We start from the raw sequence: 19,474 nt of genomic DNA on the forward strand, positions 1-19,474 counted from the left end.
CTGAAACCACCACAATTTTAACATGCATGAATTCTAGTTTCACCATTGGCAATATAAGTATGTAACCAAAATAGGAGACTTGAACGAGTACATAAACTATCTGTAAAAAATATCTGATAAAGCTATTTAAAGAAATAGCATCAAACATGTTTTCTTTGCAAATAACATTCAGACCAAAACGAGAGACTCGAAATAGTTTGTGGCTATGGTTGTTTTAAGAATTCAACTCACTTCCTCGAGAGAAATAATAATCCAAATATTCAGAGTTGATATTGTGTTACAGACGGAGAAGATACTGAAGAAAAAAGCCCTACAGAAATGGCCGAACAAACCCACTCTCTCTTGCAACTATAGTAACTAAAGAAATTTACCACAACATAACGCACCCGAACGGTAAAATGGTAATTACATTCATACGAGATATTTCAAACCTTTTTTTATCTAAGGGGGAAAATTACCACCATCCTGTCCTGTCTCCCTTCGTTTTACTTGTTCCCCCTAAAGTAGAGGTAAATTTTCTGCACACCCACAACGAAACACGATCAATTCAGATGTTGGCCGGTTAAAATTAGTAAATCCCTTTGCTGTTAACAATTGTTAAAGAAGCCATGGAGTTACTATCAGTAGCTTACCTGAAGAACCCATAGACTCAGAAGTGACTCCAAGCAGAAGAGACCAAAACCGATAAAGTAGAAGATCTGCATTCATTCATTAAGTTTGGTTTAGCTTAGCTATCATTAAGCTTTCTTCAAGGTGAGCATATACATATGAGCGTCGTAAATAAAAAATATAAAATACGGCTTGTACCCCTGCTAATAAACTGTCTGAGATGACATCAATTGCTGCAAGCACACCCCTGTTGATCATAAAAAAAAGAATGTGAACAAATTATCCCAAGGCAATAAACCATAAAGAGACCCGGAATCTTCTAGAGCATTAATTTTGACGGTCGACTACGTTTCTCTGTCCGAGAAAGTTTTACAAAGTTGAATCACAGCTAAAGTGAACGAAGCTCAAAGAAAAATTATAGTTATTAAGTTAAAACTCCTTATTTTCAAATCGATCAAAACAATTTAGAATTTTCCAAGTGAAAATACTCACTAGACTAATCAACTATACACGAAGTAACACATAAAGTTCGAGCGCAAAGGGAATCTTTGGCTATGATTGAAAGACTTACGTCAAAGACTTTCCCTGGAAAAAGATGGGCGGGGCAATGGCGGCAACGATGCAGAAGCCAATGTGAATCTGTGAGGAGGCATAGGTCAATCATATGGGAAATAGAAACTACATCTACTTCTAGGTAAGGTACAAAATTTTAGATATGAAAAGTTTGTATGACTCACCAAGTAAGTGAAGAAAAACCAACCAAACTTCAAAGCGCTGTCAGTCCTACAAGGTCGTAAAAAGTATACCAGTTATATAAACTGTCCAGTAAATAATGACTTGTACTAAAACCATTGAAGAAAACTAGTTAAAAGGAGCACTACCTCATGGCTCGGTAGAGAGGCCTGTACCATACAACATAAGAAAGTGGACATCCCATCAACGCATATATCGTGGCAAGGAAAAAGATTTTTACACCTATCATGAATATTAAACAACAAGCATTAGTTCAACTTCAACCAAATCCAATCAGAACTTCATTACCCATAGAAATAAAACATAAAGTGATAGTGTCAAGCTCACCTCCGCCTTTAATCCAACAGACCATGGTTGCAATCACATTGAATACCAGACACATAACTATACCTGAAAGCCAGCAGTATAGTATAATACAATCCCCTCAATTAAACGCAGTAGAAACATTTCATAGAAAAGGACAGACAAACTAAAGTAGACTCACCTAGCCAACTAGCGAAAGCTAGATACTGCAGCTTTTGAGCATGAACTGGTATCTCATTAGCAATGTCATGGTGTATGATTGGGAAAAACGGGGGCCAGTTTTTATCATCTATTTGAACACCAGCTGCAACAAAATAAGATGAGAACAGTTAGGTATTTTTATCCACCACCACTACAGTTAGATAAAAGTACTAATGATAAAATATTATCATCATTTGTTATTTGGATTACATTTAGCAATAGCATCCTCCCTCCGCTTAATATCCTGAATGAAGAGAATATACAGAGTTGTACAAATAAACATTAGTGAGGACGGTGAGGTTATATTTGACAAATACATATCATCAAGTGGTCGGTGTGACTAACCATTTCTTTCTTCCTAAGCTCAGCTTCCCAGTCAGCAAGCTTTCTTTGTTTCTGTGAAGAGTCCTGCAGCAGTTAAAAACGCAAGTGAGAAGAGGGTTTATTATGAGTTCAGGAGAAAAAAGAGAGTACATTGATGGTATCCAAGGGAATATCAACAGTAGCATCGAGGCTTTGGCCAAATCCAACTGGTCTAGATGCAGCAGGAACCCTTCCGCCGCCTTTCTGCAAATAACAATCAGTAAAACAATCTAATGTCAGTAGTAACCAACTTCACCATTGAGTTTGATAATCCAAATCTAAAGGAATGAGTCTCAATCATAAAGACTACTACTACACAATCCTAAACTAGTTCCCAGATCCAACGATACAGTTCAGTACAGATGAAAAATCGGGGATCGATAACCTCAGCACTGCTCGAAACAGAGATGAGAGATATAGATTCATAACGCAGAAAATCCAAAAGCGACTTAGAGAAAGTGCAAAGCGGAGATTTAGTGAGAAAGAGTTTACGGAGAAGGGATTGACGATTTCTTCATCTTCCTCATCGAAAGGGTTGGGGTCGTGGTGGCGATTCATCGTTGGTTGCACTCAGATCCCTTTGTTTTACTTTTACCAACTCGAATCTTGTTATATCCGATAAGGAAAAAGAAAACACTAGGAAACTGATTTGGATGGACTCTCTCTCTCTCTTACTCAACACATGCGAGACGCGTGACTTGGTTGGAACCATTGCTACTTGTAAAAACGACCCTTAAAAGCATATGGGCCGTTATTGCTAATTGGTCTAACTTTCAAGGTGGGCCTAATTACATGCATTATGATTTACCGTGTTTAAAAATATAATTACTTTGAGACACCAAATCCAGAGTTGATTTTCAGACTTTCTTTATCATTAATACCAAAAAAAAAAAATGTCTTCTAAAAAAATGTACTCGCCGCTAACTGTTGTTAGGATTAAGTTTTTGTCTCCAAGATCGTTGAGATTATTAAACCTATAGTTTCAAATAGCCCTGCGATTTCGGTTATTTGGTTCGGTTCGGTTCAGGTAATTCGGTTTGTCGGTTTAATCGGAATTGAGAATTTTCACCGAAAAAACCGATTAAAAATTCGGTTCAATTCGGTTCGGTTTCGGATTTTTTCGGTTTATCAACATTGGTCCGAAAATAACCGAAATAAATTTTGAAATCGAATTTCGCAGTTAAATCGGTTATTTTCGGGTTAAATCGGGTAATTTCGGTTTGTGGTTGGTGCCGGTTTATTCGGTTATGATTCGGTTTCACCTGTAAAATTAAGCAATCAACAACACAAACAATATAAAAAATATCCAAAGTTCCAAACCAACTTATAACTACTGATCAAGCAAGTTTCGATCACTCTCTCAAACAACAAAAACCAAAAAAAGACAACACTTTGAATCTATATCTCTTTGCAAAGATAACACTATGAAAGATGCATAGATTCATGAAGTTCAAAAGGATTGGTTGTCCAAAAAATGAGAGATAAACTAAGTTGGTTGCTCAAAAAGTTCTTCCTTGTCACTCCTAGTCTCCAACCTGCCATTTCATGAAGTATAAAAATCAGTAATAACTAATAACAACAGACAACAACAAACTTGACAAAAGATACAAAATGTGTTAAAAGACAAAACAATAGATTACCTCTAATGATCAGATTCACCAGAAATAGTCAGAGACTCTACACAATGACAAAGACGATTAGGAATGTGATTCTATGAACATAAGAAAATGTAAAGAAAGTACTTAAAGGCTTACCTAATGACTCATGAAAATCAAGTTCTTCAAACATCTGAACCAAGCTTGCAAGCTTCTCAGCGTGGATGTTGTTTCGAATCCATTGTTGTGTGCAGACAAGAGCTTCGATCATGTATGGAGTCAGACAACTACGAAAAGGATCTAAAATCCTACCACTCGTGCTGAATGCTGACTCTGAAGCAACAGAGGAGACTTGAACAGCTAACACATCCTTTGCTAGTTCAGACAAGACAGGAAACTTACATGAATTTTTCTTCCACCAAGATAACACGCTGCAGTCTAATCCCAAGTTGTTTGAGCCTCTTGGTACTGGTCTTTCCATCAGGTATATGTCGAGCTCACTACTAGTGTCTTCATATGCTGCCTCTGAAACCATCTCTGAATACAAAGAATCCCTCCTCTCGTACTCCTCATCATCGTCATCAGAAATATCATACATATTTCCAACTTCTGATTCTCCATTACCACTAATGTTGCTGAGGCTATCTCCTTGAGATGGAGTGCTAAGCTTGCTCACATACTCTTCATACAACTGTTTTATCAATGCCCTTATTGAGGTTCTGAGATGACCACTCTCCACACTATTCTTACCATACAGCTTATCAAAACATATAGAAGCGAACTGCATCTTGTTCCTTGGATCAAACACACTGGCGATGATGACTAATGGATTCATATTGACAAGCCCATCCCAGTATTTCTCAAATTTGTTCCTCATCTCCCTTGCTTGAATCCGTAAGACATCATCCTTGCTATTACTGAGTGCAATCAAGTTCCTTTCGATTATCACAATCTCATTGTAGCAAATGGTCGACGTGACAGTCTTGGATGCTGAGAACGCTAAGGTGCAACCAAAGAAGAGTTTCAGAAACTTCACTAACCTCTGCACCTCATCCCATCCTTCTGAAGTAGGAGGTCCAACCCGTTTCTGTCCATTCTCCTCTGCTTCTTTAAAATACTCATTATACAACATGTCTTCTGCTTTCAGCTTCTCAAATGCAATCCTAAACTTCAAAGCAGCAGACAACATGAGATAGGTGGAGTTCCAACGAGTTATACAGTCCAAAGACAAGCTCCCTCTACTCACCTTTCCTGTCAACACCCTCAACTGAAATGACTGCAATCTTGTACCTGATGATCTGACATACTTCACAGCATTTCTAATACCCATTACACTCTCTTTGACCTCAGATAATCCATCCTTGACTATCAAGTTGAGAATATGCGCACAGCAACGCATATGCAACAATGCACCACCCTTAACCAATGCATCTGGCCCGAGTTCCCTACAACTTTCTGTAAAAATCCGCAAAGCCCTGTCATTCGCCTTGGCATTGTCTACTGTCACCGTGAAGACCTTCTCTATTCCCCAATCAACTAGACACTGACTCAGCTGCTCAGCAATAGTTTCACCTTTATGATCCGTGACAGGCTTGAAGCTGATGATTCTCTTCTGCATATCCCAATTCCTATCAATCCAGTGAGCTGTGATGACCATGTAGCTGTAGGATGTAGTAGGAGCAACCCAAATATCTGTGGTCAGAGAAACTCTCTTCTTATCAGAACCAAACAACTCCTTTAAGATAGCTTTCTCTCTCATAAACATTCCAAATATATCTTCGGTTGCTGTTCTCCTGCAATGAACTGTGTACATAGGCAGGACGTTGTGACAAAACCTCCTAAACCCTTCAGATTCGACAAAAGAGAATGGCAGCTCATTCAACACTATCATCTCATTCACTGATCTCCTAAACAAACTGGCATCATACTTAATAGCTGTCAATACACCACTGCTATCTCCTGCTAAGACCTGCTGATTTCCAGATGATTTGTAGAGATCGTACAACTTACATCGACCATTGTGATTCTTCATCGCACTTGTCCCACTTCTCTTGGTATCACATCCAATCTCTTGGCCACAGTAACGACAGTTGCTGATACTCGGATTGTCTTCTCTTTGAATGAAATGTTGCCAAACTTCAGCTCTGTGGGCTTGCTTTTTCTTTGCAACAGGCGGCAGGTCAGTGCTTGATCTCTCAGAAGCAGATCTTTTCTTCCCACCACCTTGATTTACATCTGTCTGAACTTCCTCTGGAATGAACTCATCATTATCTTCACAAGCTTCTGACATCTACAATCATAAGATAAAAGTTTTATATCAGACATACAAACATAGCAGACCAAACGAACACCAAACAAACACCAAAAGTTTTTTAACTTTTACATCAACAACACAATTAAATTTGTTAATATATATAACAAACGTTACTTCTAAGTATATTTATAGTGTTAAATTGATTATGTAACATTGTAAGTAATTGAATATTTTCACTTTTCAGAATCCAAACTCTAAGCTCCAACTCGGTTCACAACCCAAATCGACACAAATAGAATAACAGAGACTGATTATTTACTCATTAATCGACACAAACCATAACAACTAGCTAGTAACAACGAAACCCCAAATCGTTTCCCACACAAACCCTAAATCGATTTTTACAGAACGTTGAAAACAAGAAAAGAAAGATAAGAGAACTAACCTTGTGATCGAAATGATATCGAGATGAAGAGAAGATGGTCTGGTGGTCAGAAAATCAGACAAGCCAAGATCAAGATCGTGTTTAACAGAGAGGTGATTAGGTTACGCCGTTTCTAATTTTAGGTTAACGGTGACTTAAGGATAAGAGAGATAAGATTAGATTTATATACTTAGGTTAAAATCGGTTATCCATTCGGTAATAGTGAACCGAACCGAACCGACGTGATAACCGAAATAAATTAAAATCTCTGCCGATCGGTTTCTTCATAAGAACCGAGCCCTAACCGATTTCCTTATTACTCGGTTCAGTTCGGTTCGGACCAATCGGTTCGGGTCAGAATCCCAGGGCTAGTTTCAAACGTCTGAATTAGAGAAATAAGCGAGCAAATTAGTTTTTTTGCTGGATCACAAACAAGCAAAATTTTTTTTTTTCATATTTTATAAGTAGACCTTATACAATATTAATCGGTTACAAACATCACTGCGGTTAAGGTACACAGTATCGAGTATTCGAGTGCTTTTTATTTCAACTGAAATACTTACCTTTATATATTTTTGAAACAAAGCGAATGTCCACGAGACGTAAACAAAGTACAATTCACAAGTTATTAAACCGGCGACGAACGGGGTGAATCGGCTCCGGTACTGTTTGCTCGAGAGTTATTTATCTTGATTTCGTTGAAAGTATTGTAAGCAACAAAGGAGAACCAGCAAAACTAGAGAATGAGAAGAACGAAAGCTAACTCTGTACTAACGACAGAGATGAGCACGGAAGCGGCAAGACCACCCAACAGATGGCTCGTGCGCCCGACGAGTCTGGCGATAACCCCGAAACGTCGATTCACATCAATGGCTTCGCGTACTCGAAAGACAGCGTAGAAGAAAACGAGGAGACTAAAACAGGTCTATGTTGGTTTATGTGTTTTCAAAACAGAGGACTGTTGTCTCACAAGGTGAAGAAGTAACCCTAAGACTACGACATTGATCATGAACACGACCTTATGAACTGCAGTAGAGTAGACGGTAAACTTATCTTTTTCATCGCCGGACGTTGGGAGTGCTTGGTCGATGGATGAGACGGAGCCTGACTCCATAGTTTCTATCTGTGGACTTAGGTTCAGCCAACAACTCCAAGTGGGCTTCGCGTTCTGCGGCCCAGCTCACGCGAAACCTGCATCAAAGATTCAAGCCCAAGTCTCAGCCAAACGTTGTGTTTCGTAAGAGGCAAGTGGATGAGTTTGGCATCATCACTATCACAAAGTACATAGACGATCAAGAGATCAGATCGAGAGAGAGAAGAAGACTTAGCTTGAGGCCATGAGGTTGAAGCTCGACGGAGTCATGAAAGCGGTACACGATCAGGTTGGATCATCCCTGCGGTGACTTTCCGGCTTCATAGAGGAAGTGATAAGCTCGCTATTACTCTCTTGTTGCTCTGTTTTTTGGTTTAAGCGATTCACCATTGTTTGTAACCTTGATCTCTGATAGTGAAGCAGTTGAGGGATGTCGTTCCCTCCCCGATGAGTAGATCAGCGAACACCGGGTGAACAAATTGGCTTGTGTTGTTCTTTGATTTGGTACTTCGATCGCAAATCTGAAAAGAAAACAAGTCGAATCTATCAATCACTCAAGCAAGATCTAAACCTAGAAATTGATCTTAAATCTCTATAAGTGGTATCAGAGCACAAGGTTGGGTGCTAAGACTACAGTAAGATCAGATCTGATAGGTGAAGGGAGAGAGATCTCTTATATGTGATTGTGTCTTGCGATCGTTGTGGTTTGAGATATTCTTGCTTGTGTTGCTGTGATTGTTGCAGTTTCATCTTCTGTGTGAAGTGAATCTCGAGGTCTCTATGGTTCAAGATGGAACGAACTCTAGGGAAATTAGAGATGGATAAGTTCCATGGTAAAGGAGACTTCGGGATGTGGAAGTTCAAGATGATGGGACATCTTGAGATCCAAGGGCTTCTGGTAGCCATAACTGATGACTTCACGGTTTACTCCTCCTCATCAGAAAAACAAGAGGAAAGTGAGAAACCAGTGATTGATCAGAAGAAGTTTGACAAGGACTTACGGGTGAGAAGCTTACTTGGTACCTGCTTGAGTGATTCTATCTTGCGGAAGGTCATGCACGAGCAGACAACTCTTGGTATGTGGAAATCTTTGGAGAAGATGTATCAGCTCAAGTCTCTTCCAAACATGATCTATCTAGAGAAGCAGTTTTCCTGTTACAAAATGGAAGAAGACAAATCAATTGAAGAGAATGTGGATGTATTCTTAAAGCTAGTAGATGATCTGGAAAGTATAAAAGTTACCGTATCATACAAGGATCGATAGTTGGGAGAAAATGTTTTTCTCTAAGCGGAGAACACAATAAAACCTTGAAGCTCAAAATTGTCGAGGATTAACCTAGTATGGGACATGCTTAAAGCGGATACAAGTATAAATTGAGCTTCAAAGTTTTTTTTTCGAGCTCTTTTGCTTCTTCGAGGTTCATCTTTTTTTTTTCCTGAAGTATCATTTATAGAGATTTCGATGTTTGTCTCCGTTTCTGAATCCTTGTCGCTGCTCTTTTTTCTCGAGTTCGTTTTGAACCTTGTTTTTTAAAGTATTTTCGAAAAAGATGTGGGGCGTTTCCCAAGCGACGTGGGAAATATCGACATTTCTATTGCTGAAACTCTAATTCAAAAGTTTTAGTAATGGTAATAGTTTTAGTATAGGTTCTTCCACATAATGGTAATAGTTTTAGTAACAGTCTTTGGTCCATTGCTGAAACTTTAATTCAAAAGTTTGTGTCAATTTATAAGCTGATTATTAGCAAGATTATAAGCAAGATTTCTCTAATTTATAGATTGTTTTAATTAAAGTGATTATGGAATTAAGCAGAGATTATATGTATAGATTCTTGATTAATACTCACTTTTTTACAAATGACACAGACAAAGAGTCTGTAGAGTAGTTTGACTAGTAAAGTTGGGATCCATTAAAAAAATGTTAAATACAGTTAGGTATTTGGTGTTTTAGGGCATCTCCAACTCTACTCCATTTTTTACTCTAAACTCAATTATGGAGTAAAATATTCTCCAACCCCACTCTATATTCAATTCCAAAATGGAGTAATGACTAGGGTTACTCTATTTATAGAGTAATCTTACCCATTACTCCATTTTGGAGTTAAACTTTTTATATTTATGAAATGGTCATTTTAATCTTTAATGTTTTTATTTCATACTTAAAATAATATAATAACATGAAAAATATAATATTCCACAAAAGATTACTTTATAGTTTACATAAAATATGCATAAACTCATAAAAGTCAAAACTAAGAATAAATAATATAAAATAAATATAGTATAATATAAATAAGTAATTTAATAAATAATTCGGTAAATTGTTTTTGAAACTACCAAAATCGGTGAAGTATTACTCAAACGGAATAGATGAGTTTTTTAATCTTGTGAGTCAAAATTTTGATTGATAACATTTGTACTTGTTGAACTTGATATATGCACAAACAATAAGATCCAATACATAATTTAAATTACAAAACAAAACTTTATTTTTTCTTTATGTTCTTTTAATGCATATAAATATTTTTTGAATGAGAAAAATTCCATATGATAAAATCTGCACGAATTGAAATTGGAAGATAATCTCTAGTTGTATTTTAATGTTAAATATTGAATTTAAATAAAATATATTATTATGGAAATTTTGTAAACATAAAGTAGTTGGGTTAATTGTTAAATTTTTATAAGTTGAAGGTACTACTAACAATTATTAACTAAATGAAAAAAATAAATATTTTGTTTGGAGTAAAAAAAGAAGTAATACATTGGAGTAAAACTCAACTCCATTTTAGAGTAATACATTGGAGATGGTCTTACATCCATAGATTCCATGCACAAACTACTTTATAATGTCTAAGCAAATATTTTTTTTGTTATTTCAGTGAGGCTTAAATTGGAGAGTGACATGAATAACAAACTTATCTTTACTCAACTAGATTTCTTAAATAACCCAACTAGTCTTTGTTTTTATCATACATCAATTAATTAGACACAACAAAATACATCATCCATCACTAAAAGATAATTAGATTTACCAAATCCAAGAAAAGCTGAGGGGCGAAATAAGAAAGAAAGAAAAGTAAACGAAACATAAGCATAAGATGTAAGAAGAATATGCTTAAGCCAATCACAAGCCTTAGAAAAAATACAAAAAAAGAAAAAAAAAAGCATTTATCATAGCATTCACTACGTTTCTTGTGGAGATATAAAGCGACACCCTTCCTTCTTCAAGTGGTTGACGATAAATCCTCTTTATTTCTTCGTCTTCCTCTGCTCTGGGACATACTTCTTCATAATTGTTTCTTTCTTGGAACTCAAGATCAAAGGGAGACTTCGTGTTTAGAGATCAAAAGAAGATTTCAGATTCAATAAAACCATGGTTGGTATATTTTCAAGATTTTCTGTTGGTAGAAGCAGCCATAGACGGACTCAAAGTGCAATCGTAAGCTCTCTTTATCTTTGGTTTGGATCCATTCTTATTGACCTTCTGTTCTTGAAGTACAACGTAAGGAACATGTTTTAGATCTTTGTCTGGTCCAAAACGGTGGAAAAATGTCTCCTTTTAGCTTGGATTTGATATCTCCAGATTAGATTCTACAGTACAGTTTCGTGATACGATTCCAATATCGTTTAGTTTCTGTTTCAGTTTCAGATTCAAAATCTTTAGCCTTTTACAACTCTATGAACTGGGGTTTTTGAGTTCTTGAAACATGTGTTTGAATCAGGATGATAAGGAAGTATTAGCTCCAAACCCTGATGTTACTGCAACAACTGCTTCTCATGGAATTGAGGTAGCAACAGAGTTTAAACCGGTGGAACATCCGGTCGAGCCTTTGGACAATGATCAACCGATCCAGTGTCCACTACCTGAACCATCCATTCTAAATGTAAGACTTTTGGTTCCTAGTTGATCTAAGTGTATCTGTTTATAGAAAGCTTGTAATTCTCATGAAACAGGACGGAAGAATCTGGAAGGAGAGGGTATCAGCATCTATGAGGAGAAAAGGTGATTTACAGATTGCTAAAGACGAGATTTCTGCTGAATCTGATGGATCTGCACCAAAACCGCCTCGCCCGAGTCAGCCAAACCGTTCCATCTTGCCATCACTCAGTGCCCCTGAACACAACTTGCTAAATCTACTTGAAGAATGCAATGCTATGCAGGCTGTAGCATCCAAGAACGGATGAAACAAAAGAGTTCCTTATAAAGTTCAATAGTTTATAAGATATCATCACACGGATACAACCTTGTTCCTTCAACCCCCTTGTGAATCTATGTGTTTTTGTTGTTTACACTTTTACTTCTGTCTATGCAATAACAAAACCAAATCATAGTGTAATGTTATATATTATATTTATATACTCAACTAAGGTTCACTGAGAGCTTATGCTCTTTTACATATCACTACACTAATATTCTACACTGAAAGGTCTTTTCTTTCACTCTGATAGACTTGTTCTTTGGTTCACAACACCTAGAACTAATCTTTGATTCATTGTTTTTCATAGTTTTAGAAAACACACTGACTGATCTTGATACATGTTTCTTATAACTGATTTGCCATTCAGGCTTTAACGTTTCTAGGGTAATATTCATTGAGTTCTACTAACGTAAACTTCAGTGTCAGCCTTTTAATGATAAGAGAGACAAAAGTACTTTCAAACTCAAACAAACTTTGTTTATCCACTTTGGTTTTTTTTTTTACTTCAACATGAAGAAAATACATAGCATCTTTTATTGCTTGCTGCTAGAAACTGATCTTCTTTGTAAATTCTTTCATTCAAGCTGAAGACTCAGGAACTGTGTAAACATCTTGTTTCACGGTGGGATTCACTAGGTGTTTCCTCGGCCCACGGTAGCTCCCATGGTTAATCCTCGTTCTTGGATGCCATGCAACGGCCTGGTTTTCTCCTGTGGCTGCACGGACCGTCGCATAATTGACTTGAGTTCTTGAAGTATCTGCAGAAACCAGAAGTATGTTAAGTATCAAGAGAACAACAAGGAGAAGACTTGAGAGCTTCAAGTGACCCATTATAGTACTCTTTTTTTTTCTTAAATTGGTAATATGGGTTGCAGAGAGTTGAAATGATGACAATAAATAGAATGCACAAAAAGAAAGAAGAGATGAGGGTAAGAAGAAAATTAAAAAGACCTTTGCTTTGAATTGAAGTTACTCTCATGACTCACATGATTGTGTTGATAGAGGTCACCAAACTTCTCTTTAGTTTTTAAAAATTACAAATATCAACTCAATTATTCTTTGTCCAAAAAGAGCACAACAATTTACTGATTATCTACACCTTCAAAGAACATATATATATATATATCTATATATATATATATTTTTTTTTTTATTCTCTAGACAGATAACTTGTTTGGTCATTTATAATTGTCTTTATTTGATTAAAGCTTTATGCAGCAAAGCAGTTTAAAGATCAGTACACGTATATAAATTGATAATAAATATTCCAAACCGACTATTAGTTGACATAGTTATTAGTACAATATTAGGTATTTTGTTCGGTCAATTTTGAGACTAAGGACTCGGGTTCTTTCAAAAATGCCATGCCAGCAACTCAATTTTTTCTCATCAATAAAATTGAAACCTGAACCGGGTATAGGATCAGAATATAACACATATTAGCTGAATATAATTGCTCTGATTCTGTTGAAGGGATATGAAAAGCTGTCATCTTGTCCTCAGCTTCAGTGGAAAGGTTTGCTACTTGTCAGTGTTTCCGCTTCTAGCTTAACAACCTAATTGCATGGTATGCATCAGAGATATATCCTTCCCATTAAACACTTTGTCAATTGCGGGATTTTCGCATATATACCATATATTCCCACAGATTTATCGCAAACTGTTCAATAAGTTTATAAATGTGCTTTTGTTGATTAATAAATATCAAATTTCAACAAGAAAAAACTGATCAACAAATTCTCTTCTTTTTTTTTTCTCCCTTCAAAAGGTAATCAAAGTTTTGATGACATAGCCCACAAACATACTCGATCAATTTAATCTAAAAATATGAATTATGGTTTAACACTTACACATTTGATATCATCAAAACCTTATTCCACTCAAATAAAAGGAGAAAAAATCCTAGGGCGAAAAACCAAATCTAACATAAAAATTACAACAAATGATGAATCAAGAGTTTCCCTCCAAAGAGACAATCTCTTCACTCCTCAGGTCTAAGATATGGCGAAGAACTCATATCAGTACTGTAATAAGAATCTTCTCCACCATTTAAGTAACTTTCTTCCTTCTCTTCCTCCCATTTCAAAACCTCTCTCACATACTTAAACCCTTCATCCACATTGGCTCTATCCCTAGCCTTACCTTGCCACACAAACAGTTTCTGGCCCGTGAGAGACGCGTAAAGCAGCTTGAACTTCATGGCAACGTAGAAGTAAGCTTGGTAACCAAGTGACTGCACGTTGTTGTTCGTCCTCACGGGACAGAACTCGCTGAACCATTCGCAAGATGTTAACGGCGAACGGTTAAGCTTCTCCTCGAAGAGGTCGTACTTGTTTAGTATCAAAATGAAAGGAGTGTCTTTGAAACTAGGATGCTTAACCATCGACTCGAAAAGCTCCTTGCTCTGGATCATCTTGTTCTGGAAAGTGACCGTTCCGCTTCCTTCTGGTGTGATACTGATCTGGTCGTAGTCGCTTAAGCTGATGCAGAAGATGACTGCTCGTACGTCTTCAAACATCTCTACCCATTTGCAGCTATCGTTCATCCCCTTTGCGTTTACTCGGATGAGCTGGTACTTTGGCTGAGGAGGTGACAAGACGTCAGGGTTTTCAGGGTAAGTATCAGACAATGGACTTTGTTCGGTAAGAGAAAACTCCATGAAAGCTAATCCGTTTCCTTGTGTGACGCCTTCCGCGTATACGATATCTCGCTCCGAAGGCTCATACTCGTTGCTCGACACTTCCATAGCCTGCAAAATGAAAAGCCTAAGTTAAAACATTTATGAAACTAATAACAACAGAACCATGAACACGAGTTCTGTCTGTACCCGGCTCAAGAAGTACTCTGAAACATCAGGAAGGAAATGAAGCTCGTCTTTTCGTTTATACGTGGCTTGTATCGCTGGATCTTTCCACACTTCCTCAACCAAGGGAGCGTACTCACGTGTTGCAGCTGGGAAAAACGCGTCGAGATCACCAGTTGCTATGATATCTAGAAGCCAATCCGAAAAATGCTTCAACCTCGGGTTCAATGTATACACACACTGCGGAGTATTGACAGTTCCATCCTCGTTTGCTTCCTCGCCTGCAAGATCATTTCAAGAAAATCAAGAAACTAACAAAACAAGAACCAAATGTTTTATATTCCATCTGTTCCATAAAAGAGTTTTTAATATTTCAAAGTATATGATGTTTTGATATTAGTTTTACTTTTATTGAAAACTGTGTGACAAATGGTGTTTTATAATCTTTTGATTCTTGGCTAAATTAGTTTTAGTTTATATTTTTAATGCTACTTTTTAGAAAAAAAATAAATGTATGTTTTAATTCTTGTGCCTCAACCAAAACATTATTTATTTTGGAACAGAGGGAATAGTACCTCCCGAGTCTCCTTCAACGGCGTTTAAACCTCTCATATGCGACAAAGCTTCCTCTTCAAACCGTTCTCTTCCATCGAGTAAGATACTGAGATATCTATACATATTGCTTTGTACCATCAGCTTTATCTCCTGAAGCTCCTCCACCGAGAACTTGTTTCCATACAGAAACTTGGCCTGTTTCAAATCAAACAAATAAGTAAACCATCGAATCTACAGATTCTCTCTTTATCTAAAAACATTAATTACCTGTTTAAAGATAGTGCTAGTTCCAGACCCTTCAATACCAAGAAGTAGAAGCTTCTGAATCTTCTTATGCTCTATATAATTCGGAACAGTTACATGAGTGCTCGGTGGTTGTACCATTCCTCGAGGTTGTCCGTGTGGAAAAGGTAAAGAAACCAGCGCACACATGAACCTTGTAGATGCCTGTTTAACCCCAAGACCCAACAAACTCATGATGCTTCTTACAAAACCAAGAATCTGATAAAAAAAGTTATTACACTACCTTCTCCCAAATGTTTCCTCGGATGTTATTCTGCCCTTCTTCCTCGTAACGCCCATCATCGTATACCCAAAAATGAGTATCACGTGGACACTGTACATTTGCTATCTGAGATAATACACAACAACAACACACACAACACAAGGTTTATACACGATTGTTTTCAGACAAGTGGCAATTAAACACAAGACCAAGTTACCTTCAAGATCCTTAGCTCAAGCTTTGTGATCTCTCGACCGTTCATATAAACTTCCGTGTTCCCATTACTAGCATGCGGACATAGCTTCCCGGTGAAATTCAAGTTAGAGCTTATGACTCTGTCTGGTTTCTCTCCTTCCTTACCCCACAGACCAGACTCTTTGTCGTACCAATAGCCACCCGGTTTCAACTTCTCAGGCGGTAAAGGACAGTTAAGCAACTCAGCCATTTCCTCAGGCTTTAACGCACAACCGTTGACGATCAGCTGCTCAGGTCTCAGCTGATTAGCTGCACACTCCTTCTCCGCCTTCATGATCTGTTTAACTTCCAAAGGACTAAGCAACCTCGACAACACCCTCGAGTGTTTCCCTAGCTTAGACCGTTTAGATTCGTCAATAGCTTGGCCTATGCAGCTCACACACTTCCTTCCTTCAGGCATCGAACCCATCGCTCTAAGCACACAGTTACCACAGTACTTCTCATCACAGACAATACAAGTCTCTTTCTTTTCCCATTTAGCTTTCCCGCATCTATAACACTCTCTCTTCTTCTTCTTCTTCTTCTTCCGTTTCTTCGTACACTCTTGAACTTTCCTCTCCCTATCCGTGTCCCTCTCCACATTGTTCTCCTCTTTACTCTCAACAGGTTTGAACTTCACAACGGGTCTCCGAACGTGATTCCCATTTGGTCTGCGAGCAGAGACTGGTGAAACAGAGGCTGAGCCAGAGGATGATTCAGGGTTGTTGTGCAGCACAGAGACCACGGACTCAGAGCTAGCTGGTGAACCTCTAGGGCTCTGACCTGGAGAGGTTGTGACTCCTCCGGCTATACGAGAGACAGGCAAGGGGATGGGATGAGGATTAACATCAAGAGGTGAAACTCTGGGGATTGAGTGTAGAGGAGTGGGACCAGTGTACTCCATGGCTATGGAGAAATCGAATTCAGATGAGTTTTCAGGGAAAGGAGCTCCAGGAGGAAGCATCTTTCTCACCATATCTTTCCAGCTTTCTCCCCCATCTTTCTCCATCATTGAAATTTGCAAAGCTGAATCCCTTTAAACCCCAAATCAGATCACCATGTGGGTTTTGTCTTCAGACACAAAGACAGATAGAAACGAGAAAGAGTTAAAAAGATTAGGAATAACAAATTGGCTTCAACATCAACATATCTATCTATATAATCAAAGTCAAATAGCCGGCAAATAAAATTGAAAATCTAGAAAGGAAAATGCTTTATTTATTAATTAATTATAATGGCATATTTGACAAATTCAAGGTCAAATCAATTGTCTGTGAAAATAATTCAACATCTATACCAAACCCACTTGATAATAATTCAGCAGCCCACAGAGAGAGAAGAAGAAGAAACCTGCACAGGAAAAAGTCTAAAGCAAAAGACCAAAGAGAGAGATATATGCAGAAGAACAAAAAGTCGAAGCTGAATCTGAGAAGACGAACTGAGAAGAATAGCAAGTGACAAATCTGTTTTGATTCCTCTGATTTTTGTTTTGTTTTTTTTCCTGAGGGGAAATCACGAAAAGCCGATAGAATCTGGAGAAGGAAACGGCAGAGAGACGGTGAAATCCATAGAGAGATGAATTGAAAAAAGACAAGGACCCACGAGTGTCTTACATTAGTTCGTGTCGATGGAGACGGCTTTTGTGTACGAGCGCGTGGGTCTACACGCCCCCTCTTTCTTGCGAGTGATTCACACTTTTTCAGACCAATCTAATAATTTGGTTCCGAAGATAACACAACACGCTAATCCCAGGCGCCTGTACGCGCGTGCGTGTCGCGTTTCAGTAAAACACACAACAACCACAACGTCCATTAATGTGCAATGTAATAAGTACTCTCTCTTATTTTATTTACTCTGCACACACCATCACACTTAAAATGTTCTTAATTTGTTGATCTTTCTTTTTTTCCGTCAACGTTTATTTTTGTTAAATGATTGAAGTAATATTTAAATTATTTCTACTTGCGGACTAAATTGTCTGAAAACCGTCAGCATTCAAATTAGGCATGGGAATTCGAGGTCCCAGTCGGATTTTGGTTTTATCCATTCGGGTTTCAGTTTTTCGGATTTATCAAAATCAACCCCATTCGGGTTATATAAAAATTCGGTTCGAGACCGGTTCGGGTTATATCGGGTTCGGGTTGGGGTTAGTAAATCTTCAAAGAACCGGTATAACCCATTGTACTTTCGGGTTCGGGTCCCAATCGGTTCTTCGGTTTAAAAATACATGATTTGTACCTATTTTGTAACTAAAACATAAATGAAATCGGTTCTTCGGATATAAAATACATGATTTGTACATATTTTAATAGCCAAAACATAAGTAAAATCGATTTAAAAATAAGAATAAACATCAAACGTGATCATTCAAAATCAAGCGAAACATAAACATAGTTAGTGATAGAAAGAAAACCAGATAAATGAAATCATAAAACAAAAACTAAGTTCTCATGAAATGAGAAACATTATTCAATGAAAACAAAACCAAAATAAAATAAAAATTAGGCTTCAACCGCCACATTTCAGCATAAACCTTCATGTAATAGATAATTATTTTAGAAGTTCAATAATATCTTAAAATATTTTGGATACATATTAAGAATTAAGATCATATTTGGTAGAAGTTCTTTTTGTAATTATAAATGTTTCGGGTTCTATCGGATATCCATTTAGGTCCGGGTTCGGTTCGGATAATACCCATAACCCAATATACCAAAAAACAGGATCTATTCGGTATTTATTTCGGATTCAGATCGGTTCGGATTCATTTTTATCGGATCGGGTTCGGTTCGGATTTTCGGGTTCGGTTTATTTGCCCAGCCCTAATTCAAATACAAGAACTTTATATGCAATATGCGCATAAATGATGTCAATAATTTTAAAATTCGAATCAAATGAGCAGCATGTGAGGAATGACATTATTGTGTTCTGACGTCGTTGGCCGTATTATATGTTCTCCTCTGTAGAATCTTCTTCATTCACATATCTAAGTTAGTGGATCGTCTGAGCTAGGCCTAGTCTGAGCCATTATGAGGATTGTATAGAAAATGGTTGTAGTTTCTGATCTTTTTTTCTGATAGGGATAAGAATTAATTCGTTTTCGGTGGCAATTAAATGTTGACAGTAAGCAACATTTTGTGCGCTAATTACAATCATAGTCAAATTTGTATTCATTGAAAATGGATGGCCGACCCCTCCTGTTACTTTAACTAACAAAAATGGAAACTTTGTAATACATCATATCATAGTAGTGATAGATGAATTGACTGTTCTATTTAGGTTTGAGAACATTTTCGAAAACAGTAAAAAAACGAATCGAATCAAAAAACCTGGTTCGGTTCGGAAGCTAGTAGATTCTATATCTCGAAACAAAAAAAGGAACCAAACCGACCCGAACCAAAAACCAAATAAATACCCAAAATTCTATAATATAGTTTATATATTTATAAATATTAACTATATTCATCAAATAATTTTAAAAAATATTATTTATATGTCAAAATACTCAAGAAATTGAATTATTAGGATAATTTTCATCCAAAATATTTTAAATTATCTGAATTATCTAAATTTTTATTTA

General features: G+C 37.1%; 3 protein-coding genes and 1 long non-coding RNA gene across 8 annotated transcripts; 1 reads left to right on the forward strand and 3 right to left on the reverse strand.

Moving 5' to 3' along the window:
• Positions 1 to 193: 193 nt before the first annotated feature.
• Positions 194 to 2,960, reverse strand: LOC103868915 (secretory carrier-associated membrane protein 4). The gene is made up of 12 exons (XM_009146968.3): positions 2,722 to 2,960; positions 2,341 to 2,433; positions 2,212 to 2,274; positions 2,077 to 2,110; positions 1,847 to 1,969; positions 1,690 to 1,752; positions 1,491 to 1,584; positions 1,347 to 1,392; positions 1,181 to 1,248; positions 808 to 856; positions 633 to 698; positions 194 to 518 (listed from the first exon to the last, which is right to left on the reverse strand). Exons 1-12 carry the CDS (start codon positions 2,785 to 2,787, stop codon positions 486 to 488), a joined length of 798 nt encoding a protein of 265 aa, XP_009145216.1. The 5' UTR covers positions 2,788 to 2,960; the 3' UTR covers positions 194 to 485.
• A 7,637-nt stretch (positions 2,961 to 10,597) lies between these two features.
• LOC103868916 lies at positions 10,598 to 11,997 on the forward strand. The gene is made up of 3 exons (XM_009146969.3): positions 10,598 to 11,037; positions 11,321 to 11,482; positions 11,553 to 11,997. The coding sequence occupies exons 1-3, from the start codon at positions 10,972 to 10,974 to the stop codon at positions 11,781 to 11,783; spliced, it is 459 nt and encodes a 152-aa protein (XP_009145217.1). The 5' UTR covers positions 10,598 to 10,971; the 3' UTR covers positions 11,784 to 11,997.
• Positions 11,998 to 12,184: 187 nt separating this feature from the next.
• LOC103868917 lies at positions 12,185 to 12,748 on the reverse strand. Its single transcript, XR_004458449.1, has 2 exons — positions 12,637 to 12,748; positions 12,185 to 12,555 (listed from the first exon to the last, which is right to left on the reverse strand). It is a non-coding gene; the product is annotated as an uncharacterized LOC103868917 (long non-coding RNA).
• Positions 12,749 to 13,575: 827 nt separating this feature from the next.
• On the reverse strand, positions 13,576 to 17,507 carry LOC103868918 (extra-large guanine nucleotide-binding protein 3). 5 transcript variants are annotated; one of them, XM_033292345.1, is made up of 7 exons: positions 17,310 to 17,507; positions 15,878 to 16,969; positions 15,682 to 15,786; positions 15,423 to 15,602; positions 15,176 to 15,350; positions 14,625 to 14,881; positions 13,779 to 14,546 (listed from the first exon to the last, which is right to left on the reverse strand). In XM_033292345.1, the coding sequence occupies exons 2-7, from the start codon at positions 16,904 to 16,906 to the stop codon at positions 13,779 to 13,781; spliced, it is 2,514 nt and encodes an 837-aa protein (XP_033148236.1). In that variant the 5' UTR covers positions 16,907 to 16,969; positions 17,310 to 17,507. The 5 variants fall into 5 exon arrangements, with proteins under 5 accessions (XP_033148237.1, XP_033148236.1, XP_033148235.1 ...); XM_033292344.1 differs by having other exon boundaries at positions 17,274 to 17,501; XM_009146970.3 differs by having other exon boundaries at positions 15,878 to 16,965; positions 17,245 to 17,501.
• Between the last annotated feature and the right edge of the window lie 1,967 nt (positions 17,508 to 19,474).

This window comes from Brassica rapa, chromosome A05 (assembly GCF_000309985.2).
Source record: "Brassica rapa cultivar Chiifu-401-42 chromosome A05, CAAS_Brap_v3.01, whole genome shotgun sequence".
In the NCBI taxonomy this organism is placed as follows: Eukaryota; Viridiplantae; Streptophyta; class Magnoliopsida; order Brassicales; family Brassicaceae; genus Brassica; species Brassica rapa.